Raw genomic sequence first — 24,305 nt, forward strand, 5'->3', positions numbered from 1 at the left:
TGATTTATACTCGCAGAGTAGAATCCACTGAATCCCCCAGAACCTCGAGACGTCTTGGTCTCCTTAGTTTTTTTTTCTTCACCCCGAACACGTTCTAATATCTTGGCAATTTCTACCACTAGTGGAAATGAAGTATCAATCTGTAGCTCCCGAGTCATACAAATTTTACGATCATAATTAAGTCCTTTAATGAGTCTGTGGACTCGCTCTCTGGGTGTAGGAAGCAAAGTAGGAATATGACGGGCTAACTTATTAAACCTGATGGCATATTATGACACTGTCATGGTGACCTGACGCAATCGTTCAAACCCTATGCGTCATGCATTACAGAGAGTCCGGTAAACAAACTCTTTCAAAAGTATTTTTGAGAACCGAGCCAAGTGGACGGTGTTGTATTGGCTGGTCTGCCCTATTCATAGGCTTGCCACAAGCACCTGTGGAGAATTATCTTTCCCAGGGCCAATTTCTTCTTTTGTTATGTTGACTCAACACTGTTGAGCTGACTCATTTCTTAACATACTCTTCGATTCTTCTTTGGGGTAAACTTTACCCATATTTATATACAATGATCACAAAAGTAGAGCATCATACAGACAATTCTTAGTCCAGAATCTCTTCAACCACTGTACTTCCTCCGAAGCACCCCAAAATCCGCAACCGTGACGTCCACGCTGAGTAGACCTTTTGTAAATTTAATGTTGTTTCTCTAACTCCTTTGGTACTGAAGTATAAGATTATTATGGAGGAGGACATACCGCAAGTCCCAACCTTATCCTCTACAAAATCTCAGGTCCTAAACACATGTAAATTTTGGGAGAACCTTTCAATACCACATATATACATTTCAGGCCAAAACTGATATAACACATGACTCGCAATCCATTCATTGATAGTGGACTCCCCCACTCGGCGCGAAGTCATAGTTCACCACGTCCGATGGTCCACAATATTAACCTTCACAACTCGTATAAATCAACCAGATGCCAAGGTACGTTGCACCCCCCACATTATTCACTGGGTGATCTCTTTATACGTCCGCATCTTCAGTCAAAAACCACACGTTGAGGAAATGTTTGAGCATCTCTGGCTCCATCGTAGTTCATCTGCGGCATCACGAACCGTCGATGCACAACTGATACCAAGTGCGCAATGTCATACACGAGTAGATACAAAGGAATGTGAGATATAGGTTTCAAGCAAAATCATTGTCGCGCGATAAGGAATGAAAGAGGTGATATTGTTCCTAAACTTCATAGCCTCAGAGAGATAAGTACAAACGTCTCCATACCAATCCTTCAGACTCTACTAAGCTTGCTCGTGACTCGTGAGACCTATGTAACCTAGGGCTTTGATACCAATTGTCACGACCCAAAATTTCCTACCGACGGGACCGTGATGGCGCCTAATATTTTACTTGCTAGGCAAGCCAACGTTAGAGAATCATTAAGTCAATTCCTTATTTTCATTCAGTAATTAATAATAATTAACTAAGATGAAATATAATAAGTGCGAAATATCATAAAACTGTATTAATTACTACCACCCGGATTTGGAGTCACAATTCACGAGCATTCTAGAATTTACGACAAGTAATAGTCTGAAAGAAATAAAACTGTCTGAATGAAAGAAACAGTAGAACAGAAAAGATAGACTGGGACTTCAAGGTCTGTGAACGCCGACAGATCTACCTTGAGTCTCCGGACAGTGGACCAATAGCAAAAATCTCGATCAACCCGAGCCGATATCAAAATCTGCACAGAAAGTATAGAGTGCAGTATCAGTACAACCGACCCCATATACTGGTAAGTGTCGAGCCTAACCTCGACGAAGTAGTGACGAGGCTAAGGCAAGGCACCTACAAATCAACCTGTACAATTTAACAGTGTATATACAAATACATAAATGAAGAACTAAACAGAAAATATCGGAAGGAGAACATACTGAGGGGAATGCAAGATAAAGAACTACTACAGAATGATCATCAGAGCAGTCAATATACCAGGAATCAACATGAATAGTGAATACAGTAAGGAAAAATACACGGCATCACCCTTCGTGCTTTTTCTCTCAATCTCACCATAAAATAAATAGAAACGGCACGGCATCACCCTTCGTGCATTAACTCTCATATCATGGCACAACATCACCCTTCGTGCATTATCACTCACAATATGGCACGGCATCACCCTTCGTGCATTAACACTCACAATATGGTACGACATCACCGTTCGTGCATTAACACTCACAATATGGCACGACATCACCCTTCGTGCATTAACACTCACAATATGGCACGACATCACCCTTCGTGTATTAATACTCTCCCTTACCATAATGCAATGCATAAATAACTACAGGGAGATCGAATAACAAGTACAAACCTTACTTCAACATTTGGTTCCATAACATCAATCTCAACTTTGAAATAAAAACTCAATTATCACCAGAAAATCCGTAAACATGATAAGAACGATAAATTGAACAACACTAGTAAAACACATAGCAATTAGGCATAGGAATGAGATAATATAAGAAAAATTGAGAAACATGGAAAACAGGTAAATTGGCGGCGCGTAAGTACTCGTCACCTCACATATACGCCGCTCACATGAATTTCACTTAGCAAGTAATCTAAGGTTCCTAATTCCCTCAAGTCAGGGTTAGACACAACACTTACCTTGCTCCGAAGGCCACTTAATTCTCAATCACATCTTTTCCTTTGGAATTCACCTCCAAATCACTCGTATCTATTCAAAATGATTCAATAATATCAAACATTGCTAAAGGAATCGAGTTTAATGAATAATTACATATTTCCCAAATTTTTCCTCCAAAAAGTCGAAAATTGACCCCGGGCCCGCTTGGTCAAAACCCGAGGTTCGGACCAAAATCCATTTACCCATTCACCCCCGAGCCCGAATATGTAATTAGTTTTGGAATCCGACCTCAAATTGGGGTCTAAATCCTCAAATTTCCGAAATTTCTAAGTTCTACCCAAAAATCCTAATTTCACCATAAAAATTCTAGATTCTAGGTTGAAATCTTGTTATAAGATGTAAAAGATTAAAAAAAAAGAGTTAGGAATCACTTACCTATGATTTGGGAAAGATTTGGTCTTTGGAAAATCGCCTCTTAAGGTTTAGGGTTCGAAAAATTGAAGAATGAAATGAAAAATCCCGTCTAAGTCCAAAGTTATCAGCTGCGGACGTCGCATTTGCGAAGCTCGCAAATGCGAAGCGCTCATCGCAAATGCAAGATCCTTCACATTTCCACTGCCTTCGCGTTTGCGAAGAATATATATCGCAATTGTGATAATTGGCCCATCGCATTTGCGGGCAGAAATTCGCATTTGCGAACATACCCTTCCCCAGACTCCCATCGCAATTGCGAGAACATGCTGGCCCAGGCCTTCTTCGCAATTGCGATAGATACCTCGCAATTGCCAGGCCTGCTTATTTCGCATTTGCGAAGCTTGATCTCGCAATCAGAGGCCTGCAACAGGTTCAGTTATACCAGCAAAATTTTCTAAGTTCAAACCATCCCGTGGCCTATCCGAAACTCACCCGAGCCCTCGGGGCTCCAAACCAAACATGCACACAAGTCTAAAAACATCATACGAACTTGCTCGCGCGATCAAATCGCCAAAATAACACTTAGAACTACGAATTTAGCACCAAATCAAATGAAATTCTCAAGAACACTTTTAAAATTCATATCTTCTCAACTGGACGTCTGAATCACGTCAAATCAACTCCGTTTCTTACCAAATTTCACAGACAAGTCTTAAATGTCATAATGAACCTGTATCGGGCTCCGGAACTAGAATACGGACCCGATACTAACAATGCTAAATATCAATCAATTCTTAAAAATAAATAATTTCCAAACTTTTAATTTTCATCAAAAAATCATAACTCAAGCTAGGATGCTAAGTCGATACGATTAGCATCCTAACCAATCAGTAAGTTAAGAAAATTAAAAAATAACAAGTATTGAACCTAAATATATATACCATAACATAATAAACTTCATAGCTTGTATTTTCAACGCAAATAGTTTAAATGTTAAACAAGTTACCAAACTAATACAAATCTTAGAAGTGTAACCGAATAGTATAAACGCTAACAAAAATAATGTCTTATCTGATTTTTATTCATTAACTTCAACGTACGAAAAAGTTGAGAAAGCTACTGTCGTTACCATAAAGTTATTATGCATCTTAAATTATACTACAAATTGAATAATCTCTTATGAAATTAACCCATTAAATAGGAGAGAGAATAAGACAATCAAAGCGGATCCTTCAGTATTAGTAGTACTCATATCATATACCAACGGAGAACTTATGCGAATTTTATGGAAATTGAAAATCGACATACAGCCAAGCACTGCACTGAAGGAGGCGATTATCAATTTTGAAAGAAAAGAAGTGTTGAAGCAAATAGAAGCTGGTTACGTCAACTGAAGCATGTTGTCTTAATGGTTTTTCACGTTCCTCGACTAAAACCTCAATGATATGGACATGTGAAGAGTTCTATTATGATATGCATAAACTTATGTGTTTTCCAACACCAATTAGAAACTATATAAATTTATTTCCTTGAACAAGTAAGTTTGCACCCTTCAAATACCTTATGTAATAGTACAAAGATGGCTTATAGAAAGATTTGAGAACAATATCATACATGGAGCAATTACAAAGGTCAATATACTATCCCTAATATATGTTTATCTTAAGGATTTACTGTTCTCTCCCAAAAACTGAAGAATATCTTTTTAAAATTGTTTGATAATAAGTTTTTGTACGTTTATATTTTGCAATGACTCTAAATAAAGCACAAGGTCAAACAATCTCAATGTTAGATTTTATCCAGCATAACATGTTTTTTATATAACAAACTTTACGTCGTACATTCAAAAGGGATATCAATATCGACAATAAGAGTCCTCATCATGACAGAGTAACAAAAACGAATGACAGGAACATACTCCAATAATATTGTTATTATGTGAGAATATGCTTCATTACAAGTGTGCACCTCATGAAAATGAATTGTAAGTAAAAATATCACATATATCCGGTTAAAGTGTTATTTGTACAAGTTTTAATAATATCCGATCATCGTGACCTAGACAAACAAGTCAGCACACTACGATCCACATCAATCATTCAGATAAACTTGTGCTTCAGTCTTTTATATATAATTATTTACTCAAATATTTCTTTTAATATAAAATCATGTATTATATAATTCGACCTATACGTGCAACGCATATGCAGAGAATCTAGTTATATTAAAAACACGAAGGCCCTTAATAAAATATCGTTCGTCTTTTTTACCCCTTTAAAATATAGTTCACACTGGACAAAATAATCATTTGATTATTTTTATAATATTTAATAATTAATCATTTAATTAATTTCCTCCTATTTAGGAGTAGTCATTGATGTCCCCTTGCATACAAGGAAATATAATATTTTAATTAATTAAAATTTTCAAATATTTTAGGAAAGTTAAAGTGATACAAATGTGATTGAATTGATTCTAACGAAATAAAAAGATAGGAAGAAACTTAGAAATATATGCTTTTGTTAAGTATCCTAACTATTTAAAAGGTCATACGTCCTAGGAAATTTATAGTAGAAAAGAAGGTCTCTTGCTCTACGAGTAGGAACAGGAGTTTCAAGTCCATAACTACATACAAAGACTCTAAAACTAATTCATTTTTTTTTCTTCGTATGTAGTATATTTCATGTATCTACTATGAATTTATCTAATTGTGTATAGCAATTATTAGATTAATTGATTCGATAAACACATGAAGCCCCTATGTATAATATTGGTCAATATTTTACTCTTTAAAAATAAATTTTATATTGAAAAAATTATCATTTAATTATTTTTATTGTTCAGTATATTAAAGTTATTTTTTATACTTTTCTATTCATCGGGTTTTCGTATAATATTTAAAAACTAATATCAATAATTAAAATAAATAACTAAGAAATTTTTTAAGCATATGAAAGAAAGAAAGACGGAGAGACAGATGGGTGGCGTAATAGGCCAAGAGACTAAAAAGAAGCATGATGACTCGTGAACTTGAAATAATAAAATTATAAAACTGGAGTAAATTTTAAGTTAATATAACAACTGAGATGATTAAGGACTTCTATGAGCAGAGTTTTTCTTTTGTTGAGTTGGCTAAATATGATCATCAATAATCATTTTCAGGAAGCTATACCTTTTCCTTTAACTTTTATTTTTTAACTCAAATTTAATTTTAATATAATATTTCTGTAATTTTTGAATTGACATGATTAAGGATTTCTATGAGCAGAGTTTTTCTTTTGTTGAGCTAAATATGATTTAATCATTTTCGGGAAGTTATACCTTTTTCTTTAACTTTTATTTATTTTTAACTAAAATATAATTTTAATATAATATTTATGTAATTTTTGTATTTTTAATAATTATTAAGATAGAATATAAGCGCGTTTCTAGTCCACTAAAATATCTTTACCTATTCGATTTCAGACAGGACAGGACAGGAACAGAACAGGAGAGGGGTCGCACGACGGAAAAGTCTGTTTGTAGTTTTAACTGTTAAACGACAGCAATCAAACTACCAAGAAGCTTATCACTCTCTTTCTCATTTCTAACCAGAAGAGAAGGAGAAAGCAGAAAAAGTCCCATTTTTTCTTTATCCAACATGTTTCTCTCTGTTATCTGAACATTTGTGTGAGAGTGGATAGAGTCATGGGCTGTTGTGAATCCAAGTTTTTTCCCAGTAATGAAACACACCCAGAAAACGACAAGCCTCAATATCACGGCCCTATCCAATTCCAAACCGAGCCATTCATTAATCGCCCACCCACCGTCGCTGCTGCCGCGCCTGACTCCACAACCATCCCCTCCTTTTCCGAGTTCTCATTAACTGACCTCAAAACCGCCACCAATAATTTCAGCTCTGAATTAATTGTGTCCGAAAGTGGGGAGAAGGCCCCCAATGTAGTGTACAAAGGCCGACTCCAGAACTGCCACTGCATCGCTGTCAAGAAGTTCTCTAGACTCGCCTGGCCTGACCCTAAGCTGTTTGCCGTAATTCTGCTTAACTAACTTAATTTTAAAATTTCAATAATAATCTGCTTCTCAATCAGCTTGAATGTATTTTTTTTTTTGAAGGAGGAAGCATGGGGAGTTGGGAGGTTGAGGCATAAAAGGCTGGCTAATTTAATTGGGTATTGCTGCGATGGTGATGAGAGGTTGCTTGTGGCTGAATACATGCCTAATGATACTCTTGCTAAGCATTTATTTCATTGTACGTTTTCTTGATCAAACTCTGTAGAAGCTTAGATTCTTTAAGTAAAATGAATTCTAACTGAATCTACTATTCCTAATTAATCAATGTCAGATAGGCTGTTGATGGGCAATGTTGGAGACTACAACTCTTATTAGATCTATTTTAGTTACTCCCTCCATTTCAATTTATATGGCATGGAGTTTAAGAAAGAAATGTGGAATTTAGAAACATGTGGTTTTAAATACTATGACATAACATTTGTGTGGCTATACAAGCTTGTCATGGATAAAACGGGAAGTTCAAGTTTACTAGTTTCCAAATTTGAAAATGTGTCATTCTCTCCGAAATGAACTAATAAGGAAATAAAGTCATTCTTTTGGAACGAAGGAGTATTTGATTATCGCCTCCTCACATGTCTCCTGTAATTCCCTGCTCCCCAAATTGTGTTCAGGGGAAAGTCAGATGATCGAGTGGGCTATGCGCCTTCGGGTGGCACTTTCCATAGCTGAAGCCTTGGACTATTGTACAAATGAAGGCCGTCCATTATACCATGACCTAAATGCTTATAGAGTTCTCTTTGAAGAGGTATTATCAGGAACTATTTTCCCCTTAATTGGAGAAACTTTTGCGCTAGTTCCTTCGTTTAGTTAAAATGTTGTATTTGTACCTTCAACTTCTGCTGACAGGATGAGATTTCATACTTAACTGGACTTTGTAGGGTGGTGATCCACGACTTTCATGTTTTGGCCTGATGAAAAATAGTTGCGATGGGAAAAGTTATAGCACAAATCTTGCCTATACTCCTCCCGAATATTTAAGAAATGGTAAACATTTCTCAGCTCAGCAAAGTTATCATTTTTCTTATCCTCTTACTTTATGACTGCAGTCACCTTATTGGCTATTGCACCTCAAATTCATATCATACATTGTTTTGAACCTTTTTGAACGAACCAGGATTCTACTTATGCATCATACTGCTATTTTCTTATGCTCCCATTCCGTCTCGCGGATGGTGAAACTGAATATGAAATATATTCTTCTGAACTAGAAATGTCTAATGTACTCTATGCTGGGAGTACTAATAGGTCATTAAGTGGATTCAAAATCAATGTACTTTCAGTTTTACTTGTATTTTATTGGAGGTACCGTAGGATTTCTTTGAAGATTGTTCTCTTATTATTTTGTTTCAATTGTGTTTCCAATGGGCTTGTCATTAAACTACGTGAGAGACATGTGAAATCTGGAAATTTTTCAACTGGTCCCAGGCAAAAGGAGTTATATGTATTTTTTTGTTTCTAAGTAATGGTGCCTGTAATATACCGTAGAACTATTTTGTTATGTAGCCATAGATGAACTACGTTCAACAATGAAGGTGAAGAAGAATCTTATCAATTGCAAACTTTCTTGAGACTGTTTGTTCGCCTTCATTATAAATGGTCTAGCAGTTGATGGTAAGTAATTAGTCTATCTGCAGTATAGGTTAATGTCTCCCTTAACGTGCATGAATGGTCCTTATATCTGAAACATGATCTTAATTGTGTTCTCCAGGAAGGGTCACCCCTGAAAGTGTCATGTATAGTTTTGGCACGGTCCTTTTGGACCTTCTAAGTGGAAAGCATATTCCTCCAAGTCATGTGAGTTGCTCTCTCTCCCTATCACTCCCAGCAAATTAAAGTAAGATGTTGCATTTTCCTCTTTGTCGGTCTATCTTATCAATAATTTACTTATCTGTGATGGTGAAATTGCCAACAAGATTGTGAAATGGCATATTTTGATTTGATCTTTCATCCCTCAGTTGTGGGTGGCTCTGTTGCTAATGCCTGCTAACATGCCACTAAAAATTAACATGAAACTAAAAGGAGGAACCTTGTTGCAAAATTAGATGTTTCTTGGACAATCTTAATGTGGAGCTACGATTGCACTACCTTTAAAGAATTATCTGTAATGGTGAGATTTTGTGTTGGGATGTAGGCACTTGACATGATACGGGGGAACAACATCATCCTTTTAATGGATTCACATCTGGAGGGTAATTTCTCCACAGAAGAAGCAACAGTTGTTGTTGGTCTTGCCTCACAATGTTTGCAATATGAACCTCGGGAGAGGCCGAGTACAAAGGATCTTGTTGCTACACTTGCTCCATTACAAACCAAAACTGAGGTAATGATCTAATTGGACTTTGATCAATTAACCCTAGAACAAAGATCCTTACTCCTAATCCGTATTTGAGGGGATTAAGACTCAAGAGACTGGTTCCTAATCCTAACCCAGATTGACCAAGGCTAGTAACTCATTCATCTGAGTTTATGCGGAGTCTCTCTCTATCTCTTGGAACATGTGCCATCCAAATATGTATTGTTAAGACTTTAAATTGTCAGGAGGTTGTCCTGATAATTTCCTTGTTATAAAATTAGATAACTGATAACCAAGCATCGAGAATTAAGTTGTTACTTATGGAAGATCGAATAACTTTATTTCCTGGAAGATTGGTGTTTTAGAAGCTATAATTTCTAATTTTCAGAATTGACTTTCACTATTTATCGGGCCGCCTTTGTTTGCTTCAATTTGCAACATATTTATTATTTTGTACTCAACTTTTCTTTTACCTTTTCAATTTCTTGATTATCCATAAGCAATCTAACGACATCTTATTGATTTTGGTGAAGAATTTCGGGACATCGAATAGATAGAACTTGCAAGTTGATAATCATTTAGATCTTAAATGAAGATTGTGGGCCAATCCGACTCAATAAACTGTTTTTGAGCATGATTTCTTCATCCCCTTCTACTATTTGGAATATCTTTGTGATGTCAAATATCATGTTTGTCACTCCCACTTATTTACTCTGTTGACATCCCAAAGATAATTGAAATAGCAGAGGGTGACGGTGAATTCGTGCTCAAAACCAGTTTACTTCGGTGTATTAGCCCATAATCTTTATTTATGATCTTGATAATGATAGCACTTTCTCTTAATGCGTTGCAAGATCAAGTACTATTAATGTTGAAACATGAGCAATGAAAGCCTACGCCTGGAGTGTGGGAATGTGAAACACTGAATGTTGGACATAGTATATCACCATCCATGACATGTGAGAGGATAATGGCTACAGGAAGTCAGGAACATGTATTGGATTCTATCATGTCAGAAAGTAAATCATAGCCAAAACCAATTGCCAGTGGCTGTGTTAAATTATTTTTTATTATATATTGTGACCTTTTACTTCATTAATTTGAGTTTTTCTCCTTACAATTTTGATGTCATGCACTTAAATACTATAAGTGGGCTGTTTAAAACTTAATTCTTAAGTTTCAACGAGTTCACACCCCTTGCATGTAAGTGACATAACTTCGTCACAACAAACAAAGTGCTTGCAACAAGCAGTTTGCTGGTTATTTTCTTACTCTAATCCTGTAAAGTTGGCAAAGAAGATGGATGATAATCTGCCCGCTCATGGTTTAAATTTGTCTTTGCTTTCTCAACTGCTTGAAAATGTAATGCTGCATCACAGATACAATCGTCAGGTGCAATATGAGTGATATTGTGTTTCCAGCCTTTGTTGACTAGCTTTCCGTGAGACAGCCTATAAAATAATCTGTTTTGTATGGTTTAAATACAATTAAAGAATTCAAGTACTCGAACACTTTGCTTCAAGTACTCAGAACTCAAGAATCTATAGCTAGGGGGAGAGCTCAACTAATATTGGTGAGAGCGAATGTTTCAGGCAGTAATATTATGCTGCTGTTATCCTATTTCAGATTCCATCTTATGTCATGCTTGGAATTTCTAAACAAGAGGAAGCCCCACCAGCCCCCCTGCGCCCTCTTTCACCAATGGGGGAAGCATGTTCTCGAATGGATCTCACAGCAATCCATCAGATATTGGTTATGACACACTACCGAGATGACGAAGGAACCAATGAGGTAAAATTGACTGGCTCGATTGATTGCTTGGTTCGCTAATGTTAATCTCTCTTACTACTCTTACTAAAGGTCGGATCTGAACATTACTTGTACCAGTTATCTTTCCAAGAGTGGACTCAACAAATGAGAGATATGCTAGATGCAAGGAAGCGCGGGGACTATGCTTTTCGTGATAAAGAGTTCAAGACGGCAATAGATTGTTATTCTCAGGTATGGTTTTCTACTGTAATTACTATGATTAAACATGTAAGTCACCTAGCAAATGGTGCAATATAAATGATACAATATCTAGAAGACGGATATTAACGGCAATTTAAAATGCATCTGTGTGGTTGGAATCCATGCAAAATCCCAAGCAAAAAATAGAATTCAATGGAAGTAAAAAATCTATATAATGTGATACCAATTAGTCGGATTAAGTTTTAGTCATGTTAGTGTGTTTTCTTTAGGTTCAGTGTTTTCTAGAAGTCTTTTAGTCCCGTAAGAGATATATATTCCAATAGAATCTAGAGAACTTCTAGTAACTAGCGCTTTTTCATTTTAGTTTTTATATGGTTTTATAGTTTATTGAACTGAGATGAGCTTAAATGGAGTGACATGGCAGTGAGGAATCATGTATCCTACCCCAAGTTGCTTGGAATTGAGGCGTAATTTTTGTTGTTATTTGTTTGATTCATCACTATTAGCTTGAGGAATTATATTGATATACAGTGTTGGAAATTCTTAAGAGAATTTTTATATTATATGCAAAGTGCCAATCCTATGGAATGTATTACCTTTAATTTGGTGTAAAACATATGTTTATACCCTTATAATATTCTTGAATAATAATGAGGAAAAACACAGACGGGCCTAAAGAACAACCTCAAGTGGGCTAGGATCCAGATAGCAGGAGATGGTCGGTGCTGCCCTAGCTAGGTTGTTATTGAGAGAGATGGCATCAAGTTTTTTATTCCAATTTGGGTGGAGAGGAAAACCCGATTTGAACTGAGATCGTCGGAGCTGAAGGAGATTGCTGAAGAATCCAGAGGTCCGAAGATGTAAAAGGACCGATGGACAAAAACAACCTACGTGAAAGAGATGGGTCAACTCAGCCCTGCAGTTTCACGTGATAAAGGCAAAGAGCACATGGGATTCTCAAGTGAAGAGCTAGCTGTCACAATTTTACAAAATAAGGGGGAGGCTACTGAAAAGGAGATTAGGGTTTCAGAAGATTTAAACACAAGTTTGGGCCACTCTATTGGGCCCAATGCTTCAGATTCTGTAAACACAACTTATGGGCCAGATTTTGCAGCCCAAGTCATTTTTAATGACTTATACAATAAGCCAAATAAAGAAGGAATACTCGATCCTTTCTTTATAGACTTAAAAGTCACATCTGAACCGAAACAATAAAGATACACAATGAATCACTCTGATTCATTAACATCAGAGTCAGAAAAGGAAGAAACAGAAAATATAGCTACTTCAGATACTGATGGTGAAAAGGAAGACATGTAAGCAGAGAAAAACCTAAACTCCATGGCAATAATCAAGATCGGGGAATATTCTGGTAGCGATTACAGTGCAATTGAGAAGAACCAGGCCATGACCACTCACCAAGAAGGTCCAGATATTGATGAATGGGTAGTGGAGGATGCTGAACCCTTACAACAATAGAATCTTCTTCCTGATAATGAGATGGATGCAACACTTTGGGTTCATCAAAATTTGATAAAATTGGGGAAAATGTTTGGGGTTGATTTCCAGGGCCATGAAGAAGAAGCTCTTGAACTTCTCATGCAGATTGATAGTAGCAGAAAGGCAAAGAAGATGGAAGCAGAAGTTAATATCAAGAAGAGCAGTTTCAAGGGGTCACAAGAACTATAAGGGTTGGCCTCTTTTGATCTTAAATTCAAAAGCAACGGAAATAGGAGCGGGGGAAGGGCTTTAATCTTAATTGATCAATGAAGCTCAAATTAGTCACATGGAATGTGAGGGGATTAAATAAAATAGATAAGAGGAGGTTGGTGAAGAATTCTTTCATCGATTGGGGAGCAGACATTATATGTTTGCAAGAAACAAAGCTTGAAGGGGATGTAGAAGATATTGTTAATTATATTTGGGGAGGAAGATGGGAAAGCTATGCTTGTCTAGAAGCCAGTGGTACTAGAGGTGGAATCATGATGATATGGGATAGAAGGGTATGGAAAGGGGAGATTCTTCAAATTGGGTTATACACTTTGACTTGCAGATTTGAAGGCATGTTACAGAACTTTAAATGTCATATTACAGGGGTGTATGCCTCTAATTGTGACATCGAAAGATAAGAGGTTTGGGGAGAAATTAGTGTTGTGAGGGGTCTGATGGAGGGTCCATGGGCAATTTGTGGGGATTTCAACATTGTTAGATTCCCTACTGAGAAAAGAAACTGCAGGAGAAGGTCCACAGCTATGGTGGAATTCTCAATCTTCATAGAGTGATCTTCAGCTAGAAGGAGACACTTATACTTGGTTCAAAGGGGACACTCACACCAATACATCAAGAATTGACAGAATCTTGATCTCTGAAGAGTGGGATGACTGTTTTAGCAACATCAAACAATTCGCTCTTCAGAGAGTGACATCTGATCATGTTCCTATTGTTTTACAATGTGGAAATTGGGACTAACCAAAGTCATATTTCAAATTTGACAATTGGTGGTTGAACTCAGATGGCTTTGTTGACAGAATCAGGAGTTGGTGGACATCATTTGATTTCGCAGGAAAACCTGATTATCTTCTAGCTTGTAAATTAAAGGCCTTGAAAGGTAAACTAAGGGAATGGAGCAAAAGCTGCCAAGGCAACTTGAAGGCCCAAAAATCAAACCTTCTTAAGCAACTGGCTGTACTGGACAGAGTACTAGAAGTCAGAAGCCTAACTGAGGGGGAAATGGTGGATAAGACATCACTACTGTTGAAGTATGAAGAACTTCTGAAGAATGAAGAAGTGGCATGGAGGCAAAGGTCCAGGGCCATTTGGCTCAAAGAAGGAGATAGAAATACAAAGTTCTTCCATAAGACTGCCAATGCTCACAAAAGATGCAACAACATTGACCACTTAATGGTCCAAGATGAATCAATCACAGATCCACAAAGAATCAAAAATGAGATAGTAAGTTTCTACAAATAACTCTACACTGAGACTGAAGAATGGAGACCTGCAACCAATTTTAGGAGTTGTCCAACAATAACTGAGCAAGATAAAAATTTACTACAAAGCAGATTCGATGAATAAGAAATTTTTAGGTGTTTGAAATTGTGTACTATGGACAAGGCACCAAGACCTGATGGCTTTACATTGGGATTCTTTATTAAATGTTGGGAGGTGCTTAAACAGGACATCATGGGGGTGTTTCACAATTTTCACTCCCATGGTTTATTTGAAAAGAGTTTCAATGCAACCTACATTGCCTTGATCCCCAAGAAGAATGGTGCAAAGGAATTGATGGACTTCAGGCCTATAAGCCTAATAGGGAGCATTTACAAGATTATTGCAAAAGTCCTGACTGAGAGGCTGAAAAAGGTGATGGGAAAATCGATAGATTCTCAACAAATGGCATTCATAAAAGAAAGGCAAATAATGGATGCCATACTAATAGCCAATGAAGCAATAAACTCAAGACAAAAACAGAAGAAGCCTGGTATCCTTTGCAAGCTAGATATTGAGAAAGCATTTGACCATGTGAATTGGAATTTCTTACTAAACATGCTACAACAAATGGGATTTGGAGTACAGGATTAAATGGATGAAATTCTGTATATCTACTGTCAAATTCTCAGTCATTATTAATGGTTCTCGAGAAGGATTCTTTCCTACTGAGAGAGGTCTCAGGCAGGGTGATCCCTTGTCACCTTTTCTTTTCATAATAGCCATGGAAGGTTTGAGCAACATGATCAAAAAAGCCAAACTCAATGGGTGGATTAAAGGCTTTGAGGTAGCCATGAATGGACATAACAACCAGGAGATTACACATCTTCAATATGCTGATGACACATTAATCTTCTGTGATGCAGAAGTGGAACAACTAAGAGTTTTGAGGATTATACTGGTTCTTCTTGAAGTAATTTCTGGGCTACACATTAATTGGAGAAAGAGTCATCTCTTCCCGATCAATGAAGTAACGAACATGGAGGATTTAGCACTGATCCCGGGGGAGAAGTGGGGACTATCCCTACCACTTATCTGGGTATGCCACTGGGGGCCAAGTCAAAATCTACTGCAATATGGAACAATGTACTGGAGAAATGTGAGAAAAAGTTGTCAAGATGAAAATGTCAATATTTGTCAATGGGAGGAAGGCTCACTCTGATTAACTCGGTATTAGATTCACTGCCAACCTATATGATGTCCCTTTTTCCCATTCCTGCGGGAGTCATTCAAAGGCTGGATAACATAAGAAGGAATTTTTTGTGGCAAGGCAAAAAGGAAAAAAAGGCCTATTACCTGGTCAAGTGGAAAGAGGTAACTCTCAGCAAAGCGCAATGTAGATTGGGAATTAGAAACTTGAAGAATCACAGCAAAGCCCTTAAACTAAAATGGCTATGGAGATACTCTCAAGACCCTAAAAGTTTATGGAGCAAGGTAATCAAAGCTAAATATGAAGTAGAAGACAATTGGATGACTAAACCAGTTAGCACAGCCTGTGGAGTTGGTCTTTGGAGATCCATAAGGGTATTATGGTCAGCTCTAAAAAAACAAGTCTCTATTAAAGTGCTAAATAGTAGCAGGAATCATTCTGGAATGACAATTGGCTGGGAAATGGAGCTCTGAAGGATTTATGCTCTGACATATATGCTCTAGCTCATCACCAACAGAGATCTATAGCTGAAATGTGGTCACCTCAAGGTTAGGAACTAATACTCAGAAGAGACTTGAATGATTGGGAGATAAATAGAATGATTGAGTTCTACAAACAACTAGACAACTTCACAGGAATTCAGAATGGAGATGACACATTGAGATGGCAGGGACATAGCAGTGGAAAATTCAGTGTCAATGCAGCCTACAAAACGATAAACCAACCAATATTTCAAGTCACCAACTGGCCCTGGAAACATATTTGGAAGACCAAGATACCATATAAGGTTGCATGTTTCTCATGGCTACTGGCAAAGGAAGTTGTGCTCACACATGAAAACTTAAACTAGAGTAAGTGGACTCTATGCTCAAGATGTTTTCTTTGTGAAAATGAAGTGGAAACAGTTGGTCACCTATTTTTGCACTGTCGGATAACTGATTAGTTATGGAAGATCTTCATTAATCTCAGAGGCATATCTTGGACAATGCCTAGAAAGATTACTGAAGCTCTCTTTAGTTGGGAAGCAGCTGGAGCTGGGGCATACAACAAAAACAGATGGAGAATGGTCCCTGCTAGTATTTGGTGGACAATTTGGAAAGAAAGGAACTCTAGATGTTTCGAGAACAACAACACATTGCAAGAGATCAAACTTAGCTGTATTAAGATTTTTTGTTTTTGGTGCAACAAGATCTACCTAGAGGATACTATTTCTATCTTAGACACATTAGGTTCATGTTAGACATGTAGACTGGTTTACTCTTTTTGCTCACTTGTATATATGGTTTCAGTACAACCCATGTATTGTTTTGTGTTTAATACATACAACCTAAGTTGCTTGGACTCGGGTGCGGGTGTCCGATACGGGTGCAGATCTAGAGGTCAGATCCTTCATGATCTAAATTTAAAGATTCGGGGGTACGGATCCAGGTACGGATACGGGTGCGGGGATTCGGCTAAAAATAATTCAATTATTTAAAAATAGAGTTATAAAAATATGTCTAAATTATGAGACATTATGTGAAAAACTTATAAGGTATTCCGAGAAGGAGAAAATATTGAACAAGAGTAGAATTATAGAAGGAGATAAAAGGAAAAGGACTGACATAGAAATTTATATATACAAGGTATTCCATTTTCTTCCATATCACCCTAACTTTTGATTTGTTTTCAAAAATCATTGTATCTATCTCAAATTTTTCCGTTGATTTTGGTCAAAGTACCCAAAATCGGTTGACCAGATCCGACACGGATCTCACACCCATACCCACACCCACGTCGTGTCGACACGGGTGCGGCACTGAAAGTGAAGAGTCCGAGCAACTTAGCTTTTTAGCATTTTCAAGGTAAAAATTCACACGTGTGTGTCAAGATTGCTCCTTTTTAGCATTTTCAGGTTTAATTTTGTGATGTCATATTTACCTCAATGTTAGCTTGAGTAAATTATATTTATATACAGTGTTGGACGATTGTAAGAGAATCTCTATATTATATACAAAATGCCAATCCTATGAATGTATTACCTTTAATTTGGTGTCCAACATATGTTTATAATTCCTGAATTCTAATGAGGAAAAGCACAAAAAGTAAACACTATATTTACAAGTTTTACAAGGTGAACTTGCACATCTCTCTGCGGTGGCTAAGTTAATCATGTTTTACTTGTAAGTTCAGCTCAAAGTTGTGTTCCTTTAATAGCCAACTGGAATTTAGCTAGAGAAAAATCACAGGAACACACTATGAATTTGAAATATGCACTCTCATCAAGTGTGACATAAGATTTGGTTAATGATAAAATATTACCACCTTGGAATATTTTGATCCCTGGTTTTTAAAACAACTACTTGTGTTGTTAATTTCATTTTTTGCCAAAACAAAGTAAATCTCTTTGAGGTTAAACTATACAAATACCTAGGTTTCATAGTTTTGACTCTGCGATAAATTACTTGTATGAGATTTTCTCTTTTGTTGGTCTAAGTATACAAACTGCTTCTTTCTAAAAACGTGTTGGGTGTGCGAACAAAGTCCCGCATTAGTAGCTGAAAAGAAAAGGAAACATATAAGGTGTATATGTGAAGCCTTTTGGGGAAAACCGTGCAAGCTTGACTCTAAGCGGACAATATCACCGAATATTAAGAGTGTCTGTGGGCTGGCTTAGCCCAACAAACGTTTATGTGAAATTTCGGTATATGCTTTTTTATTTCAAATTAAAACATTTGACAGTTGATACATCTGTTGAGTTTAGGATTTTGATAAACAAGGTTCAGTATCTTTTTTTTTGTTCACGTGAATTTTCTTCAATGGTTTAAGCGGAGGCATCCCTTTTTTTTGGTTTAAGCGACCCTTGTGGTCCAGCCCTTCCCCGGACCCCGCGCATAGCGGGAGCTTAGTGCACCGGGCTGCCCTTTTTTTCTGGTTTAAGCGGAGGCATCCCGAAGCAAGATACTCTTGGAATTGATTGGAAATTAAAATATGAAATATACGTCCAAAAGTTACAAATTGTACATTGTTTAGTAGAGTGACATATACTGGACAAGGATTTGCTTATGAATCAACCTATACTATGATCTCTAGCTTCTGCCAATAGCTTTTATGTCATGGATAAGTTAAGGTGGATTTAGGATTTGAAGTTAGTGGGTGTAGAGTTCTACTACTGTAGCAGTCAGCTGGAATCTTTATCTAAGTTCAACTACTATAGCAGTCAGCTTGTATAGAGTTCTACTACTGTAGCAGTCAGCTTGTATAGAGTTCTACTACGGTAGCAGTCAGCTTGTATAGAGTTCTACTACTGTAGCAGTCAGCTGGAAACCCAAACTATTGAAGAACTGGAGCCTGTTGCAAGAGCACAGTGATATTGGGGTGATTATTAATGGGATCTTTATCTATGTTCAATATGTTATTGCTCTGTTGGAACCTAAGCAACTTATTATGCTGGGCTTAACTATTTTTTGACTAGATAAAAGTTGGCGTGAATGTGGATTTTCTTTCCTACCTTAAGTTATCATTAATTTCTCAGTTGATCTACCGAAAAAAAATGAAAAAATCGTTGATTTCTGAAAAAAAAAAAAATGAAAAAATCGTTGATTTCTGAAAAAAGCATCATATCAAACTCTGTACAGAATTCGGTTTCCGAGAGATATAGGGGAACTTACTGATTTTTCAATTGAACAACTGAGGTTTTGGTCGTTTGGAGCAAGTTGTAGCCGGGAGAGTAAAAAATATTAATATCAGTATTTAGTGTGAGATTATAAGAGGAAAGGACAACACAAGCTTACTGGTGCAAACTGATAGGAATGGCCAAATGGGGTGGGTTAGCTGGTCAGGGCTTGGGTTTGGCTGAAGCGACAGATTGTTGGCCAAACTACGAACAACATTTAAGGTAAGGCCGTGGGACCATGGGCCGCTGAATGGAAAAACGGAAAGTCAAACGATGCAAATGAGGAATTTCTATCGTGCTACTTTACTTTTCTTTCCTGGTTATTTCTTGCATGATCATCATTACTCACATTTTTTGTGTTTACAACATTCTAGATTCACATATTTTTGGTACCGTCGTGTATCTTTCTGTAGTAGTGGCTCACTTGAAGAAGCTGAGTGAAGGAAGTTAGAGAACTTGACTTTCTTAGCAAGATACCTTTTGCTTTGTTGTCACAGTTTGTAGATGTAGGGACCATGGTCTCCCCAACTGTCTATGCACGACGCAGTATCTGTTATCTCATGTGTGATCAACCTGATGCGGCCCTTCGTGATGCTATGCAAGCACAATGCGTTTATCCAGATTGGCCAATGGCTTTCTACATGCAGTCAGTTGCGCTTGCCAAACTGGACATGCACCAAGATGCTGCAGACATGTTAAATGAGGCTGCTGGACTTGAAGAGAAGAAGCAGAAAAGTTGGAAAGGATCGTAAAGGTATCCTGTTTCAGATAATAAAGTGATTGTCCAGAATTCATCTCCCCTGATTTGTAAAAATGTTGATAGAGATATAGCCATCTTCTTGTTTGCAAATGTATCCAGTTATTGGTAAGTTAATGATAGGTTCTTCTCCTTTTGGTCAAATATGATCAGCTTTAACCCGTAGATGATGTAAGAGAGGAAAAGTGCTCATTAGGCTGCACAGGTTTAGCTCTCCACCCCCCACATCTCCACTCTAAGATAAATAGATTTTGCCATACATATGTAATGTTGAAAACGTTTAATGGCTAATTGTTGCTTACTAACATTCAGAATAATTGTGAATTCCAGTGAGATTGAGGACAACGGGACACCTGATAGTTCTGGTAATTGAGGCCTTCAGCTTCTTATAAACTCCTTTCTCTAATGGTAACTGTTTATCCTACTATATGTGGAAGTAGGAACTGAAATCACGGCCTTCTGGGTCTCAAGTTAATATTGTTATGTATGTTCATGGAATACAGTAACATGTGGATTCTTTAAGAGAAAATTTGAAAGAAGTGTAACAGAGGACATATTATGGACCTGTAGTAGTTTGTAGATTCAGAAGGATGCACAACTGGTGGGCATCCACCAATCACATTTGTTCTGAATTTTCTATTGGATATGAGGGAGTTAATGGCTATTAATTCCTTTTTGGTGGTCTAAACAGAATTCACAATAGCCAAGATGATAAGGTGAAGGAAGTGAAAAAAGAAATTTAGCAGGAATGGTTGTGCCTGCACTGCATGATGTCATTAAAGTAGAGAAGTCACCATTTTTAAGATTCTTCCCTTACATTAAACTTCCAACTGCCTCGGAGCAATTTTATTACAATAACAAATAAAGACTAGCTAAAATTTACAAAGTTTTTAAAGTTTAACTGTCTTAGAATTAATTTCAGACAAGCACGTATGAAGTGGAAATCGCGTGTCTGAAGTGAAATTATTCCAGAAGTGTATGCTAATACAAGTGAGCATATACAACAATAACTATGCCTTAGTCCCAAACAAATTTTGGGTCGGCGATACAAGTTAAGCATATGATATCTATTGTAGGGCAAACAGTGAGATGCAAGGCTAGCAAGGTACCTCCATCAGTGAATTCGACATCAACCGAGATCTGAAGCTAAATGTGCAAGCAGAAGAAGACGTACGATAGTGGTCCAATAACAATACCTAATACTGACTCGAATTTAGCTTAAAGGATATATCCTCTTTCTTTCTACGATTGGTTTGTTTTGATATAAAAGACAGACAAAGACAAAGAAGTGATTGACTTTTTCGGGCTGCTACAAAGTTGATGAAGGTAACCTTACAGATACAAAGACGTGAATGACTTTTTAAAGGGCTTATCTAGATTTGACCAACGTAACCATATACTCCTTCGGTTCCATTTTGCGTAGTGACTTTAAGAGTATGAGAGTCAAACTATTTAACTTTTGTGGTAATTCGGCAAAGAATTTCCAAATTTTGAAATAATATTGACATAACACAAACGCAAAGTACTATGAGCCACAATTGTTAATAATCCAAAATATTTCAAAAATATCATGGTTAAAGAAGAATTTCTTTCTAAATTGTAAATGATGTTACATAAAGTAAAACAGTACTCCTATACCATATATTTACCAACCTATAAACCTCAGCTCTTCATCCACACTCTACCAGGAACATTTCAATAATCCCAGAATGTTACGTGGTCATAGATGATCGGCCAGAGGTTCAGCGAATTAGAGTCCACTTTTTTGTTTAATACTCCTATACAAAATGGATGTCAGGGACACTATATATTACTCCCTACATTCACTTTTACTTTGGCATGTATACTAAAAATAAATTTTCATTTTTATTTGTCATTTTACGCATATCAAGAGAAGATAAAAAAATTTCCTATTATACCCACAGTATTTATTACTCATTTCAAATTATTTTCTCAAATCCAATAAAATATGCATCAATTAATATGGGTATCATGGTAAATTATGCACTTCATTTATTATTTCTTAAGGGGCGTGAAAAATCGTGCAATGTAAAAGTGAACTGGGAGAGTTCAAAAACTTAAGAGCCGCCTATTAATATTTGTAACTTGTCAACTTAAGCTGGTGAATAAAAAATTGGATAAGGCAGGCTATGAGATTATCCTTCTTTATTGAACAATATCTGGTCACAAGTCACAACTACTATACTAGACTTTATACGATGTCTCCATCAACCTACAGGGTAGATGTATATATATATCCCCCCACTCCTTTACTTGCTTGCCATCTCTTCTTCACCAATTTATTACGCTAGTTAAAAAGGTCAAAATGAGACTTTTGGAGTTCACAGCTCTTTCATCTCTACTAGTCTTGTTTCTGCTCCTGGCTGTCTCGGCAGAACAATGCGGTAAACAGGCGGGAGGTGCACGTTGTCCCTCGGGAATGTGCTGCAGCAACTTTGGATGGTGCGGAAACACTCAAGACTATTGTGGTCCGGGAAAGTGTCAAAGCCAGTGTCCTTCTGGCCCTGGACCTACCCCAAGACCACCCACCCCTACTCCTGGTCCTAGTACCGGGGACATCAGCAACATCATCAGCAGTTCCATGTTTGATCAGATGCTCAAGCATCGCAATGATAATACATGCCAAGGGAAGAGCTTTTATACGTATAATGCCTTTATCACTGCTGCAAGATCATTTCGTGGCTTTGGCACCACCGGTGACACCACCAGGCGAAAAAGGGAGGTTGCTGCTTTCTTTGCCCAAACCTCTCATGAAACTACTGGTAAGCCTGCCTGCTATGCTACCTTCATATTATAACCTTTAATTTCTCAAATGCCAAATATATATAGCAAACAAATCAGTTGAGATTGATTAATTGACAATGGACCCTTTTGGCAGGAGGATGGGATACAGCACCGGATGGGAGATACGCATGGGGTTACTGCTACCTTAGGGAACAAGGCAACCCTCCAAGCTACTGTGTTCAAAGTTCTCAGTGGCCATGTGCTCCTGGCCAGAAATATTACGGAAGAGGCCCCATCCAAATTTCATAGTGAGTTTTTATATTTCTGTTTATATTGACACATATCTTCTTGGCTCTTGCAATAGGGCTGTGCTCCTCCAAATTTTGACCGAAGCTCTCTTTCGAAAAAAACGCAAAAATAACTTTTGGTCACATGCATCATGAAACATTAAGTCTCATTTTTTTGATGTTTAATTCAGCAACTACAACTACGGGCCTTGTGGAAGAGCCATAGGGCAGAACCTCCTAAACAATCCTGATCTGGTGGCCACCAATGCTGTCGTCTCATTTAAGTCAGCAATTTGGTTTTGGATGACGGCTCAGTCACCGAAGCCATCTTGCCACGATGTGATCACGGGGCGATGGACACCATCGGCGGCTGACAGAGCAGCGAACCGCCTCCCAGGATATGGTGTCATAACAAACATCATCAATGGGGGATTGGAATGTGGGCATGGCTCTGACGCTAGGGTCCAAGATCGTATTGGTTTCTATAGGAGGTACTGTTCCATTCTTGGAGTAAGTCCTGGAGACAACATTGACTGCGGCAACCAGAAGTCTTTTAACTCTGGCCTCTTGCTTGAGACTATGTAATCGCCTCAGTTGTATTTACTTTCACCCACACCCACCCTGGTGTAATAATCTACTTATTAATTTGTGATATATAGGACCACGACTGTACCGTATACAATAAGCAAAGAGTTCGTCCACAATGTACAGTGGATTTTTTTTCTTTCTTTTTTTATATACTGGTTTGGGTACTAATTAATGAACATCATGTAAATGTTCGGCCTTGTGTGGGACATATGTGTGCCTTATGCTCTAGCCTCTAAGTCGCCCATGAGGCAGAAATTTTTTATGTGCAGAATGGTTAAAATTCATTTGAAATCGTTCATCTTAATTCCGCGTTCACATTATTCTTTTTAGCCTTCACATTATAGGTTTGAAAAAGATAGGTAACATTACCTTACTTGGCAGTCATTGAATTCGTGTAGAGTCAAGTCAGCAATGCAGTTTCTGAATGAATTGAGCATGGAGATAACTCTGTAATTCCGCTCCATATATATCTTTTGATTCCTTGCCAGCTGCCGCGTACAAAAAGAAATTTAGCTTATTGGATTAGCCACGTATTTTACGCTCTAGGGGTTATATAATTAGCAGGCCCTCATGGAGTGCTCTGTTTCAACCTAGAGGAAGAGGCCCTTGGCTTGTTCTCCAAACAAGGAACCAAATTTGACTGTAAAATGATCTTCTAGCTTTATATATAGAGCTCGAGACTAATTAATGGCACTTTCTTTTTGAAACTAATCTCACTTTTTTAGTCCA

At 37.3% G+C, this 24,305-nt stretch overlaps 2 protein-coding genes across 2 annotated transcripts; both read left to right on the plus strand.

The window, feature by feature from the left end:
- Positions 1–6,520: 6,520 nt before the first annotated feature.
- LOC107784435 (serine/threonine-protein kinase BSK1) lies at positions 6,521–20,322 on the plus strand. The gene is made up of 9 exons (XM_016605568.2): positions 6,521–7,100; positions 7,185–7,320; positions 7,754–7,887; positions 8,021–8,126; positions 8,851–8,936; positions 9,274–9,462; positions 11,062–11,226; positions 11,323–11,436; positions 19,697–20,322. Exons 1-9 carry the CDS (start codon positions 6,759–6,761, stop codon positions 19,949–19,951), a joined length of 1,527 nt encoding a protein of 508 aa, XP_016461054.2. The 5' UTR covers positions 6,521–6,758; the 3' UTR covers positions 19,952–20,322.
- Positions 20,323–22,237: 1,915 nt separating this feature from the next.
- Positions 22,238–24,027, plus strand: LOC107784434 (endochitinase 3). Its single transcript, NM_001425833.1, has 3 exons — positions 22,238–22,739; positions 22,856–23,009; positions 23,180–24,027. The coding sequence occupies exons 1-3, from the start codon at positions 22,283–22,285 to the stop codon at positions 23,571–23,573; spliced, it is 1,005 nt and encodes a 334-aa protein (NP_001412762.1). The 5' UTR covers positions 22,238–22,282; the 3' UTR covers positions 23,574–24,027.
- Positions 24,028–24,305: the final 278 nt, after the last annotated feature.

This window comes from Nicotiana tabacum, chromosome 4 (assembly GCF_000715075.1).
Source record: "Nicotiana tabacum cultivar K326 chromosome 4, ASM71507v2, whole genome shotgun sequence".
Classification (NCBI taxonomy): Eukaryota; Viridiplantae; Streptophyta; class Magnoliopsida; order Solanales; family Solanaceae; genus Nicotiana; species Nicotiana tabacum.